Source organism: Carettochelys insculpta, chromosome 1, assembly GCF_033958435.1.
Source record: "Carettochelys insculpta isolate YL-2023 chromosome 1, ASM3395843v1, whole genome shotgun sequence".
In the NCBI taxonomy this organism is placed as follows: domain Eukaryota; kingdom Metazoa; phylum Chordata; order Testudines; family Carettochelyidae; genus Carettochelys; species Carettochelys insculpta.
This window is the reverse complement of record NC_134137.1, coordinates 350,813,652-350,825,918: the sequence shown is the minus strand read 5'-3', so window position 1 is coordinate 350,825,918 and position 12,267 is coordinate 350,813,652. Positions and strand designations below refer to the sequence as shown.

General features: G+C 44.5%; 1 protein-coding gene across 1 annotated transcript in view; it reads left to right on the top strand.

Moving 5' to 3' along the window:
- The window catches only part of ABCD2 (ATP binding cassette subfamily D member 2), a 63,604-nt gene that overhangs the window by 32,532 nt on the left and 18,805 nt on the right, over positions 1 to 12,267 (top strand). The window contains exon 7 of the mRNA XM_075016255.1: positions 8,472 to 8,617. Within this exon, the coding sequence (XP_074872356.1) occupies positions 8,472 to 8,617 (146 nt within the window). The remainder of the gene's footprint in view (positions 1 to 8,471; positions 8,618 to 12,267) is intronic.

Below are 12,267 nucleotides of genomic sequence, written 5' to 3'. Positions count from 1 at the left end.
GTGTTCAGCCACAGGTGATGAGGTATTTTGCCTTTTATTATTTTCCTGCGTAAGCATGTCTGGAGAGGGATTGTATGGTTTCACCCACATGATTGGTCTTGGGGCATTTAGTGCGCTGGATGAAGTACACCACTTGCTGTAAAGGGTTTGTGTAGAACCAAGGGATCGTGGAACGTCTGTTGTGGGGGCTGGTGATCATTGTAACAGTAGTGATGTGTTTCAGGTTTTGCATCTGCTGTTCTGGTGCTGCTTTGAGCTTGTGTGCCCTGGTTTGTGGGGAGCTTTCTTCTGATGATGAGCTTGGAGAGGATGGAGATGGTTTGAAGGGCAGAAGTGGAGGATTCAAGGAAGATTTCTTTCAAAACGGGGTTCCTCGTTGGGCGTAGGTTATAGTTATTTGATAGCCTATATGGGTTCTAGTGTGGTGTGATAGGTAACAGCTACGTGGCTTTCATTTCTCTGTTGAAGCAGGTTTTTTTCAGAGAATTTCAGTGACCTGGTCCTTTATCCAAGCGACTTCTGTGGCAGAGTGTTCCTGTTTGGTAAACACGAATTTGTGTGGTTGGATGTATATCCCAGACTTCCTCCTTGGAACATAATCTGTGGTATCTGAGTGCCTGTCTGTAGACAACAGATTTCTTGTGGTGGTCACTGGATCTATGAAGACAGATGAGGTGATTTGTGGGTTTCTTGTTTATGGCTGTCGTCTTAAAAAAAAAAAAAAGTGCTGGAACTCAAGCCCAAAACCAGCACTCCCACTCACGGCTTAACCTCCCTGCAGCCCTAAGCCATGCCCAGGCTTCCCCCCCACCCCTTGTAGCCCCAGCTTCCCCTCCCTGATTAAATGAATGCCCCTCCCCCCACACCCGTCAGCCAGAGCCAGGCACTTCCAGCTCTAAATCAATGCTCTCCCCCAGAACCAGGCAACCCGAGCCCACCCCACCCCAATAAATCAACCCGACTCACCAGAGCTGTTGATGGAGCCAGGGATGAAGGCATCATGCGAGGCCTCCGGGGCTGCACCAGGCCTCCTGAGCTGAGCCAAGCTACAGGTGCTGCACCAGGCCTCGAGGCCACAGCTGCCGAGGCAGCATTAGGCAGCAGGAACCATGTGGCTCCCAAGTGGAGTGCAGGAACCATGATGGGACTGGAGGAGCTGCACAGCTTCCAGCTGGACCCCGCATGCCTGGAGTAGGGGGAGAGGCACTCCATGTGTGCGGACCTACTGAGGCACATTTTGCCACCCCCTCTCACCCCGCTGCCCCGAATGGGGAGCGTAGCCCAGCCCCTTCCAAAATGTGGCACTGGGGAAAAAGGTGCCGGACTGCTGTTCCGCGGTGTTCTGGCAGGAAAAAAGCCCTGGTTGTTTGTAAGGCTTCATAGATGAAGCTGACTTTTGCATCCAGGAAGTAGATGCTAGTGTGGGAATGTTCCAGACAGAGTGCGATGAACAGATGGTGTTTGTTGAAGTCATGGTGAAAACCTATGAGGCCGTTTAAGCCATTCTGTTCAGAGGATGAAAATACCAGTGATGGTTTTGTAGGAAAATGACAGAATGGTTTTCAGCCATTCATATTTTCATGCCTCCCCTGCTTCAGAAAGCTGATGTGAAAGTTACGCTGTTTTCAGCTACATGCTCGTACAAACGTTCCCAAACGTTTTGTTGGCAAAACCATTTTAATGAATTATTTCCTTCCATGATCCCAGACAGCACAGAAGACGCCATTTTAGAGAGCGGTGAGACTTTGTGGCATGCCCTCTCACACCATGGGGGGACGCCATGTTGCTCTCTGATGGGATCTTGTCCCCACAGCATGGTCGTGTATGTCTGGTGTATGTGAAGTCCTGCTGTGTGGAGGATGCCATTATAAAGTGGTGTCCCTCATGCACCCTGAGCTCACGCACTACGTATGCGCAGGATTACACTATTCAGAGCAAACTGGAAGCCTCCACTAGTGAAGGAGAACTGTGACCCCTTCTGCCGATGGTATGACCCCATTTGGGGTTGCTACCCACAGTTGGGACCACTTTGCTAGTGTAAACAGGACAACACTTTTGCCAGCACTAAACAATGAGGAGTCCTCTGGCACCTGAAGACTACGGTTTGTTTGGGTATATGCTTTTGTGGGCAAAAGCCCACTTCATTAGATGCACTGTTACAGAAGGTGTGACTGAGGCCAAAGCCACTGATAAATGTAAAGCAAAACAGGCCTTAGTCTTATAAGCCCATAACTATGGCTTAACCACATTCCTGGTTCATTGTGGTCAATGTCACAGTCATAGGATTCAAAAAAATAATCATACGTTTTGTTATTTCTGCTATTTACAGCTGTAATTTCATGAGGTTGTCATTGTAGGGGCCCTGAGCTAAAAAGCAGGGGGAGAGTTGCAAGGTTATTGTGTGGGAGATTGTGGTACTGTTACACACAAAAGTTAGATGTGTGATAGGGCCTTCAGTGGCCAGGCAGTCTAGTGGCTAGATCATTGGTTCTCCTTTGAGTGCTTGTTCGTGTTGAGTCTAATCAGGTGTGGAAGAGACACTGCTCCATTGGTCCTCTTCCCCCTAGCGCTACAGCTCATAGCTGGACTTGTATGGATTTTGGCAGATGATTATCAGCAGCTAGAGAGGGCCCAGATGGAGTTATGACAGCTCCCAGCTATAACAGCATCTTCCTGTATTTCTGCACAGAATAGTAACAAAGAGGAAGCCGAGCTAGTCTATACACTATCAAAACAAAAAGTAGTCAAGTAGCACTTTAAAGACTAGCAAAATGGTTTATTAGGTGAGCTTTCGTGGGACAGACCCACTTCTTCAGACCATAGCCAGACCAGAACAGACTCAATATTTAAGGCACAGAGAACCAAAAACAGTAAGCAAGGAGGACAAATCAGAAAAAGATATTCAAGGTGAGCAAATCAGAGAGTGGAGGGGTGTGGGGGAAGGTCAAGAATTAGATTGAGCCAAGTATGCAGACAAGCCCCTATAGTGACTCAGAAAGTTCCCATCACGATTTAAACCATGTGTTCATGTGCTGAATTTGAATATAAAAGCCAGCTCAGATGTTTCTCTTTCCAAAACGGTGCGATAATTCCTTTTCAGTAACACACATACCTTTAGGTCATTGACAGAATGCCCCATTCCATTAAAATGTTGACTAACTGGTTTGTGGATCTGGAGTGTTTTGATGTCTGTTTTGTGCCTGTTGACCTTTGGTCTAAGGGAGTTAGAAGTCTGTCCAATATGCAAAGCATCTGGGCATTGTTGGCACGTGATGGCATATATGATGTTAGTAGAGGAGCATGAGAAAGTGCCCGTGATTCTGTGAGTAACCTGGTTAGGTCCAGTGATGGTATTTCCAGAGAAGATATGTGGACAAAGCTGGCAGCGGGCTTAACAGCCACAGTCTGTACCCCAGGAATACCAGTCCTGGAACCTTTCCCTGCAACAAAGGGTCAATGGGCACAAAACAGACATCAAAACACTCCAGATCCACAAACCAGTTAGTCAACATTTTAATGGAATGGGGCATTCCGTGAATGACCTAAAGGTATGTGTATTACTGAAGAGGAATTATCACACCGTTTTGGAAAGAGAAGTGGACGAGCTGACCTTTATATTCAAATTCGGCACATTAACACATGGTTTATATCGTGATGGGAACTTTGAGTCACTATAGGGACTCGTCTGCATACTTGGCTCAGTCTGATTCTTGACCTTCCCGCCCACCCCTCCACTCTCTGATTTACTCACCTTCATTATCTTTTTCTGATTTGTCCTCCTTGCTTATTGTTTTTGGTCCTCTGTGTCTTAAATATTGAGTCTGTTCTGGTCTGGCTATGGCCTGAAGAAGTGGGTCTGTCCCATGAAAGCTCACCTAATAAACCATTTTGCTAGTCTTTAAAGTGCCACTTGACTGCTTTTTGTTTTGATTCTGCACAGAATGTGCAGCCCAGTGATTTGCAGCTGGCCGGATCCTGCATTGGCTCTGCCTGCACCCCCAGATAGCCCACAGATTATCCACAGTGTGCACCAGAAGCATCACAGAGAGCAGAAGATGGTGATAGGTGGGCAAGGGGATCTTAGCTCTTTACAACTACATTTGCTGGGATAATCTAACCCAATGCAATACCAACCCAGTTGTCTTCACTGTCTGTATAAGATAGCAAATGTTTTGGAATGGAGCCCAGGCTGGTTCCAGGAACTAGAGGCCTTACCTCAGTATTGAGGCAAGTAACTGAAGAAACTTATTACAGAGACAGATCAGATTTGAGCTTCTTTGCAATCCTCTGGTGCAGGCCTGATGGCAGGGGATAAATATGGGGAAGGGTCAGTTGCCCCAGGGCCCAGCATTTCAAAGGGGTCCAAAGCTCTGCTGCTGCTTCAGAGGCAGCCGGAGCTCCAGGCCCCTTTGAAATGCCATGACAACGTTGTCTGAGTGATGCAGTCAACAGTCGGAGTGGCACTAAAGCCTGCAGCCCCGCCCCTTCTACCCTTGGCCCCACCCATTATGGGCTACAGATCTGGGTTCCCCCTCCCACCTTGCTCCAGGGCCCACTGTGGCTGTTGGCCTTAAAGCTCTGGTGGCACAAAGCCAATGGAAGCAGCCAGTTGAGGATTCCCTAGGACAAAATCTGTGCTACCTATCCTGGTCCCCCAGTAAAGAAGCATTGGCCTGTGTGGACCTGTCACCAGCTGTCCCTGACTGCTGCAGTCCTTGAGACACTAGGCTGTTAGGAGAAGAACAGATTTTAGGCTGGCGGTGGGGTGGCTCAAAATTGCATTTACAAATCTGCCCCAGTGTACCCTGAGCACAGCTTGGCTGCATTGGAGGATCTGGCCCAATGGATACAGGGTTGGACTTACGCCACCTAAGTGGGTATGATATGACCTGGACCCCACTAACAAACTCTCTTTTTTGCACTGTGTCAGCAGTGCTGTTTATCATGGCTGTGTTTATGAGAAGACATAGCAAGAGGCAATAGGTTCTATATCAGCTTGTTCTTCATAAGTCGCCATTGTGGGGGAAGAGATCAGTATTGGCTAGATAGAAAACGAGAGACACAATTTCCTGCAAATAGGATTGTGTTTTGCATCATTCCTAAGCTACAATCAGAGCAGCCAAATTCTACAGTAATGGGACGTCTATAGATGCCTGTAAAATAATTAAGGTCCCGATTTAGGAAGACACTTAAGCACACGACTAATTTTAAGTACATGTGCAGTCCCACTGAGGTCAAGAATACGGCCCTTGTGCTTAAATTTGTGCACGTGCGTAAGTTCTTTCCTTAATCAGCTTCCAAGCCAGAATGGGCCTTTTAAGAGTACTTTAGTGAGAAATCAAAAATAAACAAGGCATAAGAAAATATTTGTGTTGTTTCAAGATGTTACTGTAATTTTCCTTTGTCTGCAAATGTTACTGTAACAATTACATACTGAAGGCAAATCTGATGTTTGTACATGTGGGGCAGTGTTAGAACTAGAAATGGACCCTCAACTTAGGACGGACAAACAGACTAAAGGTCTGAAATCACAGCAAATCATTTATATTAGACCAAGTTTCCTCATTATGTACAGTAAAAATGAAGTTGGTATATGGAAGCAACTGGGACTTCTAAACACATTTGCACACGCCTCACAGCCTGTCCATGAAATGCTGCTTGCACATAATTTGTTAGAAGAGGGAAGATCCCTCCCAAATAACTGTCTTTAATTGGCCAAAGCCTGCTACGTATTTTTAAAATATTTTAGTTCCTGAATAACTGATAGCTGCCCTCTGGGTGCAAGGTTAAAATTAATTCCTTTCTTTGCAAAGCTGTTAATTTTTCTTGAATTTGGCATTCCCACAGGCTCAATTTGGGTGAGCCTGGGTGCTAGTTGGGTGACCCAGGGTGTGGAGTGAGAGCGTCACCCCTGCTCCAGCTCCTTTACTGCACATAAAGCGAAGAAGCAGCATAAAAGAGCCCTGAGAGCCAGTAATCCTAGGTGGAGGAGGATTCTCCCAATGTAGGCATTGCAGAGACAACAGTAAGTTTGCCCTATGAGGACCCCTTTACAAATCTAGGCTTCGGGGAGTGTGGGAAATGGAATCAGCTGTGGAACCACAGTAGGGTTGCCAACTCTGACTGCATCTATTCTGCAAAGCTTTTTTTGTCCCCCCAACATCATGTAACGTCATCAGTTGAACTGTTCAAGCTGTTCACAACATCAAGCTAGCTTCAGAGCAGCAACAATGAATAGCTTGAAACTTTAAATCTTCATTTTTACATACTTGATTGTAATTCAGTGTTGTGTTTTTGCCTCTGAGGTGCCAACATAGAATGAATTCTGCTGTAATCATGTAGATTTTGCCAAACCAGTTTTAAATATTTTTTTTTTTTTTGCACATTCATTGTTAAAACAGCAAAAATACTTTTTAAGCTGTGCCACAGTTTAAGTGCCCCTCACCGCTGTCATTCATGTTTTGGGTTTTTGTTCTGACCTGTTAGCTAAATAGCTAATGTCATTTTTTTTTAAGCACTTGGCAAGGAAATGCAGTGAAAAACCCGTAATGTTCACGTGCACACATAAGCATCAGTTGTAGTAACACTGCAAGTTTATATTGTGTACTATGTCATCAAGCTGGCATGGGAGAGAAAAACACAATCAGATGGCACCCATTATGTTTGAGCAATGAATGGACTTCATATGAATTATGTGAATTCATTATATTAATGTGTTTTCTCAAAGAACCCTATTAAAATCTACCAGGTTGCTTTCAGTAGTCACCAGGAAATCAGTGCCAATCCCTGTAGATTCCTAGCCAATCCAGGAGGGTTGGCAACTCTGTTTTGCAGATTCTGGGAAGCAGTGGGGCCTGTCTGCCTACCCCGAGGCTACTCCAAAGAGTCAGCACTACCTCAAGTATCCATAGCTGCCTGGGAGTAGGGGGACCAAGGAGCCATGGTCATTGCTGCCTCTAATCTTTTCCATCCATGTGCAGATTTCTTCCATTCATGTACAGAATATACCCTTTTTTATGTGCACTGAGGCATGTGTAATGTGCACCACCAACAGAAGCAAATAAACTATCTGTGAGCATTCTGCTAATCAGCTGGGCGGCATTTGCATGTCTCAAGTGGCCACATGAACATACAGCTTGCAGGGAACACTGCCCATGGCCCTCCCCTTTTGAAAGTGGGTGGGCCTGGTCCATCCACTTTCCACCATAGGCCCCCACACCCAGCTGGTCTGGAAGCTGGAGCCTTACTTGGGTAAGAGCAACCTGTGGAGCCGGGCCAGCTGTGAGGACTTGTGGACACTACATCTACCCAGGGTTGAGGAACCAAAAAAGCAGCCCCAGCCTGTGTCTCTCCCTCTTTGTGTCTCCTGCCCAGGGAAGATGGAGGATCCATGGCACACCACAGCTGCCCAGATGGCTCTTACTATGGCCTGGCTTCAGCTCTTTGGCCCCTCAGACCCACCCCCAGGACAGGTGGGGTTGGAGTGAGAGTTGTGCAGGCATCTGTGGGGAGCCACAGTCCTCCACCTGTCCTGGGTGGGTGACTGGGGGGCTTGGACAGGGGTTATGGTCTCGGAGAAGAAGGGGGCACGTGCAGGGCCTTGTAGACTTTTAGAAATAATCCATTGCCCTGCCTGTGGCTGCTCTCCCCAGTCCTCCAAAGCAGTTCAGGATGGAGAGGGTTAAAAGGTGACTTTGTAGTGCCTTCCCCAGCCCTTCCCTCTGGCCTGTGAATTGTGTTCCCCTTCTAAGAGTCTCTCCCCTGTGCTAAGCTTCTGTTGTTTCGTTTTGGTGTAGGTATGTGTATTGGATTAAAATGTTAAAATCTAAAATCAAAACATAGGCAAAACAATATGCGGTATCTGGTTTTTGTTTTCAAAGAAAAGGATTCAGACTAGATCATGAAATAATGCTTATTCTGCCTTTAATTATTATGTTGTTTTCAGCATAATGTTATGCATGTTGCTGCACTGTAATCAGTTTTTATGTAAACAGTGCATTGTCCCCAGAGTCAGTTTAGAGATGTATCCACCCACAATGTATCCACAGATAATTACAGTATTAAGAACACTGTTTAAAGCATTATACCCTGCTCGCAGAACATCAGCAATGTGGACTGAATAGCAGAGCAGAGAGGTGATGTGGTGTAGACCTGCGTTTCTTAAACTTTTTGAGACCTTAGAACACCACACACTGTTTTTATGTGGCACACCTATGAAAATATCCTTCAAAAAAAAAACAACAAAAAATAGCAACATGTGCAGCAAAACTAAAATGAAGTTATATAATTAGGTATCACAGCAAAGAATAAGTAACATTGTATCTGGTTTTAATAACAGAAAATATATATCATCAGGGTATTTTTGCAAATACTCATGGCACACCTGTGAGCTGTTCACAGAACACTGTTGTGCTGCAGAACATAGTTTAAGAAACACTGGTGTAGACTTCTACTTTCATTTTGTTTTACAGACCGTATATGTCCATTGGAACACTGCGTGATCAAGTCATTTATCCAGACTCCGTGGATGACATGCATGCAAAAGGATACCAAGACCAGGATCTGGAATATATCCTACATGTTGTTCATCTGTTTCACATAGTTCAAAGAGAAGGAGGTAAATCACACTCCCCCCCTTTTTTTTTAAGTAAATAATTGAACATCTCACAGGCATGGATATTAGTGTAACACTGGGAAAATATGGGGCCCAATTCTCCTTCTCACAGGCTACATCTACACTACAGTGATCTTTCAAAAGAAGGTCTTTTGGAAGATCTCTTCTCAAAGAAGTTCTTTCAAAAGAGTGTGTCCACACACAAATAAGCAGCTCAAAAGAGTGATCAGCTCTTTCAAAAGAGAGTCCACACAGCCCCTGCTCTTTCAAAAGAATGGACCAGGAATTGAAAAACCAGGCCCCATGAGGACTCCTCTGTCAGAAAAAAAGGGCCTGCGGAGCATCTACATGGTTTTTTTTCAAAAGAAGCTTTTGAAAGAAGGTGCTGTTCCTGAAATGGGCATGGAAGAGCGCTTTCAATAGGAGTGTGCATTCTATCGAAAGAACACTGTGTGTGTGTAGACATGCTGCTGGATATTTTGAAAGAGCCCCTTCTTTTTAAAAATGTCTAGAAAGAACTTGCTAGTTCAGACATGGCCACACCTGTCTTAAATCAGATCCACTGATTCCACAAGAGCAAGTGAAAGGAAAATCCGATTCATAGTCAACTAGCGGTTATTCCTCCTATAAAGCTTTAACCAAAGCAGGTGCATTTTAAGCACAGTAGTTTCAACAAGCATCCCCAGACTAAATTACTTAAAAATAACTAAACTACAGCAAGTGCCCTTAGAATCATCATGATTGTCACTAGCTGTGTAAGTTGCCATGGTATTCCCAGTGTTCCTCCTTCGAAGAATAGGGGACGCTGTAAATAGCTCAGGAAGTGTTAATGTCTCCTGTTGTATCTTGAGAGCTGGAGCACTGAGGTCAGTGCATATCTTGTTCTCTTGTGTTTTCCTGTAGATTATTTTCATAGTTCTGGTCGCATCAGTCACTTATTTGTAGTTTGAACTGATGCCCTTTGCAGCATGCTTTGGTGCCTGAATAGTGACAGAGGTATTAGGATTTAAAAAGCAGGATACCCAGAGGAGGCTGGGGGAGGGCAGACTGTGCATCTGTTGGTGGTGGTCCTTTAGTAGAAGATATGGTAGGTGCAGTAATTTGTACACTTGGAGACAAGCTGTAACATTCTCACAACATCAGTCATTCCTAGTCGCTCAGACAGTGGGAAACTCCAGGCCTCTGTTGAATTCCAGCTCCTTCATAGGAGTCCATTACTCTGGAAAAAAATGAGCTTTTGGTTTCTTCTTGAAAAACCTATAGCGTTGATGACTTTTTGTGATACTGTGGAGTGTGGACAGTAGTCGTTCCTGAGTGTAATGTCAGTAATCTCTTATGTCCTTTTGTATAAGGATATTTTCCACATCGATCCCATAGTCTCCATTCCACAATCTTGTACTCCTGTTTTTACCTAGGTTAACATTTCCCATTTGAAGAATTAAATGATTGCATGACCAAGTGACCTAAAAGCTTCTGCTCTTTTTAGGTATTGGGGCATTGACCTGTTCAGAGAAATATTTGAAAATAAATCAAAGTAAATTAAATTTACTTTAATCTCTATTCACATTTAACATTCACATTTGTTAATATAACAGCATGAAGCATGTCACCAGAAGGCTAAACCTGTTAGTCAGAGTTAAGTGCGGAAGAGTTGAAGGGCCCAAATAAATAAATTGAGAATTAAAAAAATATATATTTATTAATAGTCTCAGTTTAGCTTCTCTTTCAAAAACAGCAGCAGTTTAAGCAGCAAAGCAGTGGCTGTTATGCTTAGCAATTGAATAGACCCTGGGGATGAGGTGGGGAGGAAGTAATGTCAAAATAAGCCCAAAACAAAACACATGATAAATATAGTCAAGCTGAACAGAAAGGGTGGATCTATGTTTTCCCCCTGTTGTTTTTTATACTGTCTTGCCGTTATGAGCTGTTTTTCAGAGTGGAAGGATATGTTACTGACACTTCTCCAAATAGCAGTTTTAGAATGAATTTTTTTTTAAGAAAAAGGCATTTCATATCAAGCATGGTGTGCAATCATAAGCTGTCAGTGCTTTCCTGAGATTTGTGGCAAAGCAAAGGCCTTCAGCCCACCTGAAAGATGTACCAGTAGCTTGTGAATGGCTTTTGTTCTAAGTTTGAACACATGTAGATAATCAGTGAGACAAGTTAGGTGAAGTAGTATTTTTCTGGACCAAGTTCCATCTGTGAGAGAGACAAGTTTTCAATGTACCTGGAGCTCTTCTCAGGTCTGAAATGTTTACTTGGAGACTCACAGCCAAATACAAGGTGGAACAGATTGTTTTTACTATCAGTAGTTATGAAACGAAAAAACTGTCCTGTAGCACTTTAAAGACTAACGAAATGCTATATTAGGTGATGAGCTTTCATGGGACAGACCCACTTCTTCAGATCTGGAAATTCTGTTCAAGGTAAACTGGCACAAGAAGAATTTAACAGAAAGAAAAAAATGAAATGAAAACTGACGAATCAGTTACATAAGACAGAAGAAGGGATAGGACTAAAGTGGGGAAGAAAATCATTTACTCTAGTATCTGTTAAGTTAAATGAGCTGCTTGAAGACACTATGAACATCCAAAGATGGGAAAACAGTCCTTGTAATGCATAAGGTAATTGCTATCTTTATTGAGGCCAAGGCATAAATTGTCGAACTTCAGAATAAATTCCATTTCAGATGTGTCCCTTTGTAATCTGGTGTTAAAGTCTCTTTAGTTTAAGATGCAGGTTTTCAGGTCTTGGATGCTGTGGCCTACTCCACTGAAATGCTCATTGATGGGTTTATGTGTTTTCAGATTCCTCATGTCTGATTTGTGCCCATTCATTCTTTGGCAAAGTGATTGTCCAGTTTGTCCAATATACAAAGCAGAGGGGCATTGCTGGCACATGATGACATATATAACCTTGAACAGAATTTCCAGGTCTGAAGAAGTGGGTCTGTCCCACGAAAGCTCATCACCGAATATAGCATTTTGTTAGTCTTTAAAATGCTACAGGACTGCTGGTCTGTGTTGTGAAGATACAGACTAACAAGGCTACCTCTCTGTGGCGGTCAGTAGTTAGTCCGTATTCTAAAGGACACCTCAAATGGAGTGGCCCATTAACACAATTGCAAAGGGCAAAAAAAGGGGGTGGGGGGGGACTAGTCCAGTTACAAACTGTTGAAATAAACCATAACAATAAGGTATTTACAGTGGTAGGGCCCCAGTGATGCTGCAAAGCAGCGGGGGGGTTTTGTGGGGCTCGGGGGAGAGGAGCCAGTACTCAGCCAGCTCTCTGCCTCCCGCTCCTCCCGGCCAATCCCACAGCTGGAACTGCCAAGGGGCTGGTAAAAAAGAGCACTGCTGCAAAGCAGCAGAAGGGTGTCTGCCCAGGAAGTGCTGTTGCACAAACTGATTTGCAGCTCTGGCAGGGCCAGAGAGCTATCGGTGCCTGGGGGAGGTCATCCGCCCTGGGTCTTGCTGAGGGATAGGCTGCTGCAGTGTAGTGAGTGATGAATTGCCGCAGGCTCTGTTGGAGGAGTGAGTCAGGACACTGAGTGAGCTGCCCAGGGCTGGCTGCAGCTCTGCCTCACGTGTCTGATGAATGACACTTACCCTTGCTTTCTAATCAGTTTACAGATAAAGTAATTTATTACCATG